The following is a 15,078-nucleotide window of genomic DNA, read 5'->3' on the forward strand; positions in this document are numbered from 1 at the left end:
GGGGGCCCACAACTCAAAAAATAAAAAACAATTGGTTAGGAGGCCCCCTGGAGGTCGAGAGCCCCGGGATACGTGCCCTGTCTGCCCGTTCGGTAATCCGGCCCTGATCGCTTTGCCATTCATAAATCATGCAACTTGCTTATATGTCTATTATATCTTATCGGGACAAGTAAACCAAAGGATTTCCTCTTAAAAGAGTAATGTGCAAGTATTGTACAATCCAGGTGTACAAAGCTCTTAAGAGACTTACCCAGAACAACTCACAGCTGAATTCACTGCCAAAGGTAATTTTAACATGTATTCACTTGGGTGAGAATACTGATGTAAATGAGTGTCTGTATTTAATTTTCAATACATTTGCAAACATTTCTAAAAACATGTTTTCACTTTGTCATTATGGGTACTGTGTGTAGATGGTTGAGAAATATCTATGTAATCTATTTTGAAATCAGGTTGTAACACAACAATGTGGAATTAGTCAAGGGGTATGAATACTTTCTGAAGGCACTGTATAATCAAGATGTTTATTAGTTTCACTGTGACCGCCGATAACTTGGGAACGAAGTTCACTACAAATACAAAGTTACCAATGTCTTTGCATTTGAAGCGAAGGATCAAATTAAAAACCGAGATGACTGCATAACAATATGAATACAGTACGCCTATAGGCTACATAGGCCTATATATACTGCTCAAAAAAATAAAGGGAACACTTAAACAACACATCCTAGATCTGAATGAAAGAAATAATCTTATTAAATACTTTTTTCTTTACATAGTTGAATGTGCTGACAACAAAACCACACAAAAATAATCAATGGAAATCCAATTTATCAACCCATGGAGGTCTGGATTTGGAGTCACACACAAAATTAAAGTGGAAAACCACACTACAGGCTGATCCAACTTTGATGTAATGTCCTTAAAACAAGTCAAAATGAGGCTCAGTAGTGTGTGTGGCCTCCAACTGCCTGTATGACCTCCCTACAACACCTGGGCATGGCATGCTCCTGATGAGGTGGCGGATGGTCTCCTGAGGGATCTCCTCCCAGACCTGGACTAAAGCATCCGCCAACTCCTGGACAGTCTGTGGTGCAACGTGACGTTGGTGGATGGAGCGAGACATGAAATCCCAGATGTGCTCAATTGGATTCAGGTCTGGGGAACGGGCGGGCCAGTCCATAGCATCAATGCCTTCCTCTTGCAGGAACTGCTGACACTCTCCAGCCACATGAGGTCTAGCATTGTCTTGCATTAGGAGGAACCCAGGGCCATCCGCACCAGCATATGGTCTCACAAGGGGTCTGAGGATCTCATCTCGGTACCTAATGGCAGTCAGGCTACCTCTGGCGAGCACATGGGGGGGTGTGCGGCCCCCCAAAGAAATGCCAACCCACACCATGACTGACCCACCGCCAAACCGGTCATGCTGGAGGATGTTGCAGGCAGCAGAACGTTCTCCACGGCGTCTCCAGACTCTGTCACGTCTGTCACGTGCTCAGTGTGAACATGCTTTCATCTGTGAAGAGCACAGGGCGCCAGTGGCGAATTTGCCAATCTTGGTGTTCTCTGGCAAATGCCAAACGTCCTGCACGGTGTTGGGCTGAAAGCACAACCCCCACCTGTGGACGTCGGGCCCTCATACCACCCTCATGGAGTCTGTTTCTGACTGTTTGCGCAGACACATGCACATTTGTGGCCTGCTGGAGGTCATTTTGCAGGGCTCTGGCAGTGCTTCTCCTGCTCCTCCTTGCACAAAGGCGGAGGTAGCGGTCCTGCTGCTGGGTTGTTGCCCTCCTACGGCCTCCTCCATGTCTCCTGATGTACTGGCCTGTCTCCTGGTAGCGCCTCCATGCTCTGGACACTACGCTGACAGACACAGCAAACCTTTTTGCCACAGCTCGCATTGATGTGCCATCCTGGATGAGCTGCACTACCTGAGCCACTTGTGTGGGTTGTAGACTCCGTCTCATGCTACCACTAGAGTGAAAGCACCGCCAGCATTCAAAAGTGACCAAAACATCAGCCAGGAAGCATAGGAACTGAGAAGTGGTCTGTGGTCCCCACCTGCAGAACCACTCCTTTATTGGGGGTGTCTTGCTAATTGCCTATAATTTCCATCTGTTGTCTATTCCATTTGCACAACAGCATGTGAAATTTATTGTCAATCAGTGTTGCTTCCTAAGTGGACAGTTTGATTTCACAGAAGTGTGATTGACTTGGAGTTACATTGTGTTGTTTAAGTGTTCCCTTTATTTTTTTGAGCAGTGTATTTCAATTATATTGTAATACATGTAATGTTTTATTTGTAGGCTACACTCTGTAATTTTTGCTTCAATATATTTAATGATGTTTAACAACGTGCGCAGTCATGTGCCAAATAAATCTGTGATTGAGTGCATTATTATAGGTTATAATTCTAATGTTAAGGTAAGATTTGAATGGAGAAATCTGGTCAGAGAGCAGCGCTGTATCTGTATCGACACATGCTTTCTGCGTGGCGTTTAGGGAAACGGATGTTGCATCTTCTACCGTTGTAGGAAAGCTGCATCATTAAACACTAGTAAACCTTTCATCGCTATCGGGAAACCAGGCCCTGAGCATATAGGCCTTGACCTAGACGATATCCAAAACATCTAACAATAAACTGAATTCATACATTTTCAGTGATTTTAAATTGTAAAGTCATGTCTTCCTACACAATACTGCAACAAATTGTTCCAATCTGTGAGGTAAACTCAATAAAGGATTCAATAATTTCATTGTGTTTTGGATGGAATCAAGCCATTTAAATGTACCAGGTGACACCAAAATGGAGCTCCTTAGGCAGAAAATGTAGTCACCTGGCTGGCAATTTTTTTTGTATTTTGCTGGATACTCTATGTACTTGTGGAAAACACTGACACATACGGACGCCGGCCTACACAAGTTCTTGTTTTCATTTTTCATGCATTGTGGAGTGTGATCCATCTTTTTTTTAGCGTGTACTTTTCGTGTCCCGTCTGTACTGCGTCATTCCCATCCATGCATTAGGTAATTGTGGCACTCAACTCTATTGGTGTTGTAGAGAGAGAGATACAGCAGTGTCACTGCTCCATTTAACCTCTGTTGTGAGCAAGGACTGTCCCGTTTTCTCTCTCTGCGTTTTTATTGATTGGGCTTTGAGCTCTCCTGTGTATTTATTTATTTTCTCCTTTTTTGTCTTTCAGGGAGAAGGAGAGGGAGGAAAACCCGGAGGCGGAGTTTGGTGAGACCTGGCTGTTCTTCGGTTGTCGCCATAGAGATCGAGACTTCCTGTTTAGGTGAGTGTCATTCTGACAAACATTGGGTCTTTCCCAAATGGCACCCTATTCCCTATGGGCCCTGGTCAAAAGTAGTGCACTATATAAGGAGTGTGATCCCATTTCGGACGCACCCATGCATCCCCAAAGTCTAGCACCCACCTTGGTGACCTTGGACTTTTCCTACAACCAGAGTGCAGATCATCATGTAAACAAACTGTCTGAGTCAGGCTGTTCTGTGACAGCGTGGTTCCCTGGAACGTGTCACTTCCTCTGTGTCCTTGACGGCTGTGGCGTGATTGAGAAGGCGGTAAGATTGGACCTTGGAGGACAAGACTTTAAACTTCATATGACAGGATTATGGTCTGGCTGCCACATAGGACCACAGAGATACATTATGTCTCACTAGAACTACACTGTATGGCAGGGATAGGCAACTAAATTCACCCTCGGAACAATGGGCTACTGAGCAACACTGGTACGTACACAGGGACGGGGAGCTTTTAGCTGGGATGGGGCATATCGTTGGATGGAGGGTATATTTTACACTAGTATTACAAAGCTCACAAACGATAGAGAGATATACAGTAGATATTACACTAGATCAAATAAAATGTTATTGGTCACATACATATACAGTTGAAGTCGGAAGTTTACATACACCTTAGCCAAATACATTTAAACTCAGTTTTTCACAATTCCCCTGTCTTAGGTCAGTTAGGATCACCACTTTATTTTTAGAATGTGAATTGTCAGAATAATAGTAGAGAGAAGGATTTATTTCAGCTGTTATTTCTTTCATCACATTCCCAGTGGGTCAGAAGTTTATACACTCAATTAGTATTTGGTAGCATTGCCTTAAAATTGTTTAACGTGGGTCAAACGTTTCGGGTAGCCTTCCACATTTTGGCCCTTTCCTCCTGACAGAGCTGGTGTAACTGAGTCAGGTTTGTAGGCCTCCTTGCTCGCACACGCTTTTTCAGTTCAGTTTCAGTTGGAAGTATGCTTGGGGTCATTGTCCATTTGGAAGACCCATTTGCGACCAAGCTTTAACTTCCTGACTGATGTCTTGACATGTTGCTTCAGTATATCCACATAATTTTCCATCCTCATGATGCATCTATTTTGTGAAGTACACCAGTCCCTCCTGCAGCAAAGCACCCCCACAACATGATGTTGCCACCCCCGTGCTTCATGGATGGTGTTTTTCGGCTTGCAAGCTTCCCCCTTTTTCCTCCAAACATAATGATGGTCATTATGGCCAAACAGTTCTATATTTGTTTCATCAGACCAAAGGACATTTCTCCAGAAAGTATGATCTTTGTCCCCATGTGCAGTTGCAAACTGTAGTCTGGCTTTTTTATAGCGGTTTTGGAGCAGTGGCTTCTTCCTTGCTGAGCGGCCTTTCAGGTTATGTCTATATAGGACTCGTTTTACTGTGGATATAGATACTTTTGTACCTGTTTCCTCCAGCATCTTCACAAGGTCCTTTGCTGTTGTTCTGGGATTGATTTGCACTTTTCGCACCAAAGTACGTCATCTCTAGGAGACAGAACGCGTCTCCTTCCTGAGCGGTATGATGGCTGCATGGTCCCATGGTGTTTATACTTGCAAACTATTGTTTGTACAGATGAACGTGGTACCTTCAGGCGTTTGGAAATTGCTCCCAAGGATGAACCAGACTTGTGGAGGTCTACAATGTTTTTTCTGAGGTCTTGGCAGATTTCTTTTGATTTTCCCATGATGTCAAACAAAGGCACTGAGTTTGAAGGTAGGCCTTGAAATACATCCACAGGTACACCTCCAATTGACTCAAATGATGTCAATTAGACTATCAGAAGCTTCTAAAGCCATGACATTTTCTGGAATTTTCCAAGCTGTTTAAAGGCACAGTCAACTTAGTGTATGTAAACTTCTGACCCACTGGAATTGTGATACAGTGAATTATAAGTGATATAATCTGTCTGTAAACAATTGTTGGAAAAATTACTTGTGTCATGCACAAAGTAGATGTCCTAACCGACTTAACAAGAAATATGTTGAGTGGTTGAAAAACTAGTTTTAATGACTCCAACCTATGTGTATGTAAACCTCTGACTTCAACTGTATTTAGCAGATCTTATTGCGGGTGTAGCGAAATCCTTATGTTCCTAGCTCCAACAGTGCAGTAGTATCTAAAACAATTTACAACAATACACACACATCTAAAAGTAAAATAATTGAATTAAGAAATATATAAATATTAGATTGCGCAATGTCAGTGGCATTGAATAAAATACAGTAGAATAGAATACTGTATATACATATGAGGTATGTAAACCTTATTTATACATTATTATTAAAGTGACCAGTGAATCCATGTCTATGTACATAGGGCAGCAGCCTCTAAGGTGCAGGGTTGCGTAACCGGGTGGAATCCGGCTAGTGATGGCCGTTTAACAGTCTGATGGCCTTGAGATAGAAGCTGTTTTTCAGTCTCTCGGTTCTCGCTTTGATGCACCTATACTGACCTCGGCTTCTGGATGATAGGGGAGTGAACAGGCCGTGGCTCGGGTGGTTGATGTCTTTGATCTTTTTGGCCTTCCTGTAACATCGGGTGCTTTAGGTGTCCTGGAGGGCAGGTAATTTGCCCCCGGTAATGCGTTGGACAGACTGCACCACCCTCTGGAGAGCCCTGCGGTTGCGGGTGGTGCAGTTGTCGTACCAGGCAGTGATACAGCTTGACAGGTTGCTCTCAATTGTGCATCTGTAAAGGTTTGTGTGTCTTTGGGGCCAAGCCAAATTTCTTCGGCCTTCTTCACCACACTGTCTGTGTGGGTGGACCATTTCAGATCGTCAGTGATGTGTACGCCGAGGAACTTGAAGCTTTCCACCTTCTCCACTCTGGTCCCGTCGATGTGGATATGGGCGTGCTCCCTCCCTCCCTCCGTTTCCTGAAGTCCACAATCAGCTCCTTTTGTTTTGTTGACGTTGAGTGAGAGGTTATTTTCCTGGCGCCACTCTCCTAGGGCCCTCACCTCCTCCCTGTAGGCTGTCTCGTCATTGCTGGTAATCAGGGCTACTACTGTTGTGTCATATGCAAACTTGATGATTGAGTTGGAGGCATGCGTGGGTGAACAGAGAGTACAGGAGGGGGCTGAGCATCCACCCTTGTGGGGCCCCTGTGTTGAGGATCAGCGAAGTGGTGGTGTTGGTTCCTACCTTCAGGACCTAGTTGCACAGTGCGAGGTTCAGACCCAGGGCCCCGAGCTTGGAGGGTACTATGGTGTTGAATGTTGAGCTATAGTCAGTGAGGTATTCCTTTTGTCCAGATGGGATAGGGCAGTGTGCAGTGCGATGGCGATTGCATTGTCTGTGGATCTATGAGGGTGGTAAGCAAATTGAAGAGGGTCTAGGTTGTCAGGTATGGTAGAGGTGATATGCTCCTTGACTAGTCTCTCAAAGCACTTCATGATGATAGAAGTGCTATGGTGCGATAGTCATTTAGTTCAGTTACCTTCACTTTCTTGGGTACAGGAACAATGGTGGACATCTTGAAGCAAGTGGGGACAGCAGACTGGGATAGGGAAAGAATGAATATGTCCGTAAACATTCTAGCCAGCTGGTCTGCGCATGCTCTGAGGTTCCGGCTAGGGATGCCGTCTGGGCCGGCAACCTTGCGAGGGTTAACACGTTTTAAATGTCTTACTCACGTCAGCCACGGAGAAGGAGAGCCCACAGTCTTTGGTAGCGGGCCGCGTCGGTGGCACTGTTATCCTCAAAGCGGGCAAAGAAGGTGTTTGGCTTGTCTCGAAGCAAGACGTCAGTTTCCGGGACGTGGCTGGTTTTCCCTTTTTAATCCGTGATTGTCTGTAGACCCTGCCACACACGTCTCATGACTGAACCGTTGAATTGCAACTCCACTTTGTCTCTGTACTGTGACTATAACCAAAGAGAATTATCTTGGGAGGTAATACGGTCGGCATTTGATCGTGAGGTATTCTAGTTCCTTGTCTAATTTGAGTTTCTGTTTGTTATTACAATCACACCATGAGTAGTTAATCATGAAACATACACCCCCGCCTTTCTTCTTCCCGGAGAGTTCTTTATTCCTGTCTGCGCGATGTACTGAGAATCCAGATGGCTGTATAGATGGGGACAGTATATCCCGAGAGAGCCATGTTTCCGTGAAACAGAGTATGTTACACTCCCTGATGTCTTTCTGGAAGGAGATCCTCGCCCTGAGCTCGTCTACTTTATTATCCAGAGACTGAATGTTAGCGAGTAACATACTCTGGAGCAGTGCATGGTGTGCACGCCTCCTGAGTCGGACTAGAAGTCCACTCAGAATACCTCTTCTCTGCCGGTGGTGTTTTGGAGCAGCCTCTGGAATAAGTTAAATTGCCCTGGGGGGTACGAACAAGGATCCAATTCGGGAAAGTCGTAATGCTGGTGAGTCACCGCTGCTCTGATATCCAAAAGTTCTTTCCGGCTGTATGTAATAACACAAAAAATTTGGGCTAATAATGTGAGAAATAACAAAAAAAAAATATATACTACAAAGTTGCTTAGGAGCTAGAAACAGACCTGCCGTATCTGTCGATGCCATCTTACTTTAAATCGATTCAGTTGCAGTTCCAGTTCAGAAGGCTTGAAACCATTTTTATTTCAAACCAAACTTACTTTAACAGTGAATGCAAATCTACCAAGCTTTCCTCAAATGACTCATAACACTACCAACACAAGGCCATGTGAAGGTCAGTGCACCAACCAAAGCTGTCTTCTGACTAGATCACAAAACGGTGCATTGGTCGCAGAAATCATGAAAGAACAGATCAAAGAAAAATCTGTGTATATTCGTATATTGCCCTCTATCTCTTTGTTAAATACGTCCTCACAGCCAGGTATCCTGGGCTGATGGGTTTGTTCACAACGTGGGTCTCTCTATCTGGGGTAATTCAAAATGGAGGCCCCCCTGTGAAGATTGAATTGATTTAACATGTGCTAATGAGCATGAAACAGCTGTATCAATCAAAACCAAATGCTGCATTTTCGGGAAGACGTAAGCAAGATTTTTCTTGCACTGTAGGAAGGCACATTTGGATTCATGTTATGTATGAAACTGTATGTTTACTGTGTAAATGACCCATGTCAGAATCATATTTCAAACATGTTCTCTTGCAGCATGATAAAATCATTATATTAAACTTTACTCATAGAAAAAAAACTGCCTGCAATGTTTCACATGTTCATTATTATTATTATTACCTAACCCGACTATCCATCAGTGGGGGTCTGAAATGTGAACTGATAGAAAAAATGAAGTGTTCCCTTTTGATGCTAAATATATCTGGGGGTCTGAAATGTGAACTGATAGAAAAAATGAAGTGTTCCCTTTTGATGCTAAATATATCCTGTGGTCTTAGGCTAAACCCTGACATCTTCGGTGTGACATTTATAGAGTAAAGTTAATTCCAGAATGTTCTTTTAAAAGCAAACAGGCTCTGGGATCAGCCTAATCAACCCCAACATTTAAAAATCTCTGTTAGAGGTTGACACCAATCTGACCTCCAGTCTGTTACGCAACCAGACACTCGGACCCCCTGCAGTTTGCACTCATTTTCTCCCTTTCCCTCCCACCCTCCCTCTCTCGTTCCCTCCTCGTACCCTCCCTCCCTCTTCATGGATTGTGATTTCACTGCTGAGAGATATGGGTTACTGGGCTCTTGTTCAGGGCCATTAAGGGCCAGAGTCCCACAACCGGACCAGGGTTGTTTTCTCTGTCAATACACACCAGGGTTTGACTGAGGCCAAAGAGAAGAGCATGGCACAGTGGGGTGTGGGTGGGACCCCTGGTACCAGGATGTTAACCTTTCAAACAGAAATTAAAGTTGCATGATATTGCCTGACATTCAACTGAATAGAGGGGTAAGGAGAGAGAGAGAGGGAGAAATTGGAAATGGCAATGCTGTATGTCTCTCATGAAAGTCTTATACAGTCAGGTCCAAAAACTGTTGGCACCCTTGGTAAAGATGAGCAAAAAAAGACTGTATAAAATAAATACAAATACTGAGCTATATTGTATGCTTAAAAAAAGGAGGAAATTATATTTTATACTAATACAATTGCTCAGAGAAAGAGATTTTGTATCACAAGTACTTTTTTTTCTCAAAAAGATAGTTGTCAAAATCATTGGCACCCCTAAAGATTCTTATAAATATAAACAAACAATTAAATCTCCATTAACATTCTACTTTTTTAAGTTGACCTCAGTTGACCTTCCATGGCTTCCTGTTTCACTGGGGTATAATATAATAAGGTAATCCGCATGTAAAATCTTTGTCATCAAAGATGGAACAGTGGTAAACTTTCTTGGTATTGGACCCATGTGGATCTTGTCCCCACGCTCAATGAGGAAGATATTTTGTGAGGCAAAGTAAATTAGAATGGCCAAAGTTGGAGAATTACAGAACTTAGTCGTATCTTCAGATCTACAATTAGACACCTCCATGCTAATAGGGTTGCCAGAAAAAAACATGTTGAGAGCAACAAACAAATGTAAACACCTGGAGTTTGCTAAATTGGATTGGAACCGGTTGTATGTTCAGATGACATGAAAATTGACTCTTTGGCCATGCACACCAGTAGTGGGTTTAGCATTGAAAGAAGGATGCATATGCAGAAAATAACCTCATACCTACTGTAAAATGAACTTTACCAAGTACCAGGACCTTTTTTAGCCAAAAACCTGCTTCCTTCTGCCAGGAGGCTAAAACTTTACAGCAAGTGGATCTTCCAGCAAGACAATAACCCCAGGCACACATCAACATCCACAAAGAAATTGTTAATTGATCACTAAGTCCACATTTTGCAATGTCCATCTCAGTCTCCGGACATGAACCCCATTGAAAACCTGTGATTTGAATTGAAGAGGGCAGTCCATAAGCGCAGAACGAAGGATATAAAGGATCTAGAAAGATTCTGTATGGAGGAATGGTCTAAAATCCATCCCAATGTGTTCTCTAATCTCATATAACATTTTAGAAATAGACTCAGTTATCCTCGCAAGGGTAGGGTGCCGGAGTATTGAAAACAGGTGGCAACAATCTTTACACCCATCTTTCTTTTAGAGTTTTTATTTGTTAAACAAAATCTTTCTCTGAGCAATTGTATTTGTATAAAATAATATAAATTCCCAATTTTGGGGGGCATACAATACAGCTCAGTATTTGTATTTTATACAGTCTTTTTTTGCTCATCTTTATCAAGGGTGCCAATCATTTTGGACCTGACTGTATATCTGCAGAGAATATGTTGTCATGCTTTCCCCCCTAGACTTTTCTGTTAGTCAATGCCTCACGTTAAAGGTTCAGTATTCATTGTTTTTATTTGAAAACCAGGAAGTGAACCCTCATCACTGCTCAGTTGATACCTTAGGTGACACGCGGGGCCGTCTAGGACACACGTCCTCTTCTTTCTCTTTTGTTCTTCCCTCTCCTGTTTTTTCTCTTGTTATTCTAGTGCAGCAATTATCAACTAGATTCAGCCTCGGTACGATTTTTTTCTTGAGAGGATGGTCGAGGGGCCGGTACATAATTACAAATAATTTGTAGACTGCAAATTGACACCAAGAAGCCCAAACAGATATAATATTTGACTAAAACTTTATCATTCAAACCTTGCTTACATTTGGATATGATCACGTCTCTCTATTATGCATGGGAAATACTTGAGAACAAATTTCCTAAACTAAAATCACTTGGAGCTGATTTCCTGGTGTTTTAACTTTTTTTTATGTCCATTAATGAAAATTCCCCCTCAAAAAATCTCTCTATATAATTTTTTTTGCAAAGAAAACTTGGGGAGCCAAATAAAACCATCGCGGGCCAAATTCAGCTAGCGGGCCGCCAGTTAAAGAACCCTGTTCTAGCGTTTAACATACTTGGTATTCTAGGGATTTAGTTGTCAGAGGTAAAGAAATAAATAATAATAATTGTTTGTAATGAGTCATCCAGATAAACATGGTAATGGTGTTGCAGCAACAATACATAACATTTAACTCAATGAAGGTGAACGAGAAAGAAGGAAAGAGCAAAATGGAAAATAACAACAATACCAGGACAATCCTTTGCTCTACTCTCCTGCAGTATTTACTGCATTTTTACTCATTCTAGTCATGGTCTCCTTATTTTATTAAAACTAGCTTTTAAAAGTCTCCCGGCTACTGCAAAACGATCTTCACCAGACTTCCTTTAACCAGACCACATATGTTGTCCAGTCTGCCTGTCTGTCTACTCTCTATCCTCTCAACCTTGCTAAGGTTCTTCACTGGCTCAGAAAACTCAGTAGACCTTACTGTTGCTACCTACCCAAGGCCCTATTAAAAAAACATATTGAGATGGAACACACACAGTGTTGTGGCAAGGATTGGTGGATTGATTGTAAAAATATGCTTATAAGAGGGCCTCGACCTTGCTTATGAAATCCATATTTGACCATTTATCTTCCATTAAATAAGACGTATCGGTGGCCTGTGTTTTTATACGTAGGCTTGTACACACGGCTGGGTTGGAACTTTATTGAGCTTGACTGTTTTTTGTCTATTTTGGAAATGAAAACTGTTTTCATGCCCTGAACTAACTCTCTCTTTCTTCTCCTCTAGCGCTTCTCTTATTCTTCTCTGTTCTCTTGCTCTCTCCTCTTTCTCTCTCTTTTCTCCTCTTTCTTCTCTCCTTGCTCTCACTCACACTTTTCTTTTTCTTTTCTCCAGAGAGGAGCTGCAGGGGTTTGTGGGTAAAGGAACCCTGACCCATCTGAAAGTGTGTTTCTCGCGAGACACTCAGATGGGGACAGAGACCAAGACAGGACCTAGATACGTCCAACACAACCTGCTCCTCCATGCCAAAGACATCACCAACCTCCTCTTCAAGGAGAATGGATACCTCTACGTCTGCGGGTGAGCTTAACTTTGATGGTGGCGATGATGATGATGATGTCAATAGGAAAACCATGGAATAGTTTGGTTCATTATTTTAGTGGCTGTGGATCTGGATTTACTGACTTAATTACTTTGCTCCCACAGTGATGCTAAGAACATGGCTAAAGACGTGAACAATACCCTGATAGAGATGGTATCAGCAGAGCTTCAGCTGGATAAACTAGATGCCATGAAGAGATTGGCTGGACTCAGGGAGGAGAAACGCTATTTACAGGACATATGGTGCTGAGTGGATGAATCTTCAACATATCTTATGTCACAGACCGAAAAGGTCCATGTATAATTTTAGTGGGCCATTCATTTCCTTTAAGCAACACAAACTGACCATATGGATTGGGTTGCATGTTGTTCCTCTTGCCTCATAGCACCTGACCATAAACTTCATAAACTGACCATAGAAGATTGAGTTTCAAGGACTGTAGTTGTTTTATAGGGGAATTATGCAAGACTAACACACTGCCTGTTCAGCTTACTCCTCATCCTACTTCACATTCTTGTCTTCCAATACTTTTTTGCTGTGTGCAAAATTGTGTCCAAAATACAAAAGGTGTGTTTGCTTGAAAAGGTTTAAAGGTCTCTGATGTATTTCTTATGCTCACTGTATGATGATAATGAGTGATATGGTGGGTGAAACTTATCTTGGCACGCGTACAAGACGAGATGAAACCCATTCAGAGATAACGATCAAAGGTAATGAATTTTGATTGATATGGGATGATTGTGTTTTAATTTGAGAATAATTCAATTGTTCAAGGTGACTTTCCTCACTAGATGAAGCTGGAGTCGGCGGTTAGTTAATTGAAGGATTTTCGCTATGGGCCTTCCACCGTACCCTAGAGAGACTTCTCAGAATTAAATCTTCAGACACTGCTAGTCTTTTTATATCAGCAGGTCTCTCGTCAAGATGTTGACCGTCTCCACAGCTGGGCTAGACTGGGCTTGTGCTCTGTATGAGAATGGATGACAACATCACACTCAATAAAGCTTCGCCAAGTAAACAAATCAACTTCTGCTTGTCTGTCAGAGGAAAGTATAGGCCTGTCCATGAGGTCAGACCGGGGTGGAGAATTGTGTTACGGACTGGAGGAATTTCAAACACAGTTCAATGAATACCAGAGCAGATTGGACGTTATCAATAAGTCTCGGCCACATTCTCCTGCTGCTCCACTTTGTCAGAGGATCATCAAATCAGTAGTGGTGGTTTGAAACCGTTGTCCCTGCAGCCTGGATGCCTGTCTCATTGTCTGCTTTAGCCAACTCCCTTTGTTGCCATGACAACATGAGACCCGAGGGTCATATGGAATGAGTTATGAGTCACCGAGGTCATCGTACTGTATAGACGTCACTAAACAGTGATGAGATTTAATTTGTATTTTCATGCACAAAATGTCTTTGGACAAAAGATTTGGTTGAAGCAGAGACAAGCTGGCATCCAGGCTGAGTGTCAGGGAGGAATTACAGGCTGCAAGTCACCAAGGCTGTTTTCTAAACATCACTGAATAAGGTGGAAAGGAGTTGGGTATTGAATGTGATGAATGGTCTTTTCATTGATCCACAATCCACAAACGTTATCATGCAGCTATCATTCTTAACCCAAGGCTGAAATAAAAAAAAATTGGGGTGGGGGGCAAAAATCAGTAGGCCTTGGTAGCTAGAGAACAATTTATCATCCCCTGCTAAAGGACAAAAGAGAAGTTAAGCAATCGCTTAGATGTCTGCTAAAAGGTGAGAAAAGTTTTGTTTTAGTGAGAGAAGGAAGTAGGGTTCAGGCTCTTCTCCACACGCATGCTTGACGAACACACACAACACATACACATGCTTAAGCTTGATTAATGGCACCACGCTCACCCAGTGTGTAATAAACAAGAGGGGAAACTTTAATCAAGTTTGGCCTCGTCTTTGACAAAGCAACACCCCCTGAACATCGTCGCTGCTGAGTGGTTTTTTGGGGAAGGCGCATCACTCTTCGCCCACTCCTTATTTACCTAGCCTATTCGCATCCTTTCACCCCCACCTGAAAAATCACCCTCTCGTCTGAAGACAGAGAGCCCCGCGGATCCTCCGGCCCCGTCATGGCCACCGCGCAGTAAGGACTGATGAAGTTTTAAATTACAGTTTCTTAATTAAAAAGGTTCAAGGTGCCTTTTCCGTCTGCAGTGAGAGGCGAGACGCAAAGAGGTAATCGAAATAAATCAGACAAAGAGAGAGCTAGGCGCTAGTGAGGACTGGAGGATAATGCTATGATAGATCTGTGTAGTTAAGAATGGCGTAAATGAAGCAGAAAGATGTATATGGAAGGTAATGACTCATTAGGTGGAAGTAGAGAGTGAAGTAGCGTGGGGGATGTAGTTGGGATCTCAGGTTGTTCGGGGGTACAAGAAATGTGTTACCGTACAAACAAACTTCAACCCAATACAGTGGGTGCAGATGGGGGATATTGAATGTTAGAGTGCCAATCTTTCCCATTGATTTGGTGATTGAGGCCTGCAGTAATCTTCTGATGCTCATCCCCTGGCCTTATGCCCGTAAAGGTCCAATGCAGCTGTTTTTAGCTCAATATCAAATCATTTCTGGGTAACCATTAAGCACTGTGATAGTTTTCAATGAACTGGTAAAAAAAAAAAAGCTTCTTAGCAAAGGGCAATTTCTCGAGCAAGAATTTTGCTAGTACTGTATGGGAGTAGTCTAGGTGGAGAAAAATTACACACAAAAAAACTGATTATTGGAAGAGAGGTTTTGAACTCTTTTATTGGTCTATTAACTAATTTGCCAAATGGTGATGTCACCATGGAAGGCCAAAACTCAGGCAGTCTTTTCAAA

The 15,078-nt window shown here is 42.7% G+C and overlaps 1 protein-coding gene across 1 annotated transcript in view; it reads left to right on the top strand.

Moving 5' to 3' along the window:
* The window catches only part of mtrr (5-methyltetrahydrofolate-homocysteine methyltransferase reductase), a 40,528-nt gene extending 27,704 nt beyond the window's left edge, over positions 1-12,824 (top strand). Inside the window, exons 13-15 of the mRNA XM_014157213.3 lie at positions 3,210-3,302; positions 12,031-12,216; positions 12,343-12,824. Of these exons, the coding sequence (XP_014012688.3) occupies positions 3,210-3,302; positions 12,031-12,216; positions 12,343-12,487 (424 nt within the window). The 3' untranslated portion in view covers positions 12,488-12,824. The remainder of the gene's footprint in view (positions 1-3,209; positions 3,303-12,030; positions 12,217-12,342) is intronic.
* Positions 12,825-15,078: the final 2,254 nt, after the last annotated feature.

This window comes from Salmo salar, chromosome 19 (genome assembly GCF_965601325.2).
Source record: "Salmo salar chromosome 19, fSalSal1, whole genome shotgun sequence".
In the NCBI taxonomy this organism is placed as follows: Eukaryota; Metazoa; Chordata; class Actinopteri; order Salmoniformes; family Salmonidae; genus Salmo; species Salmo salar.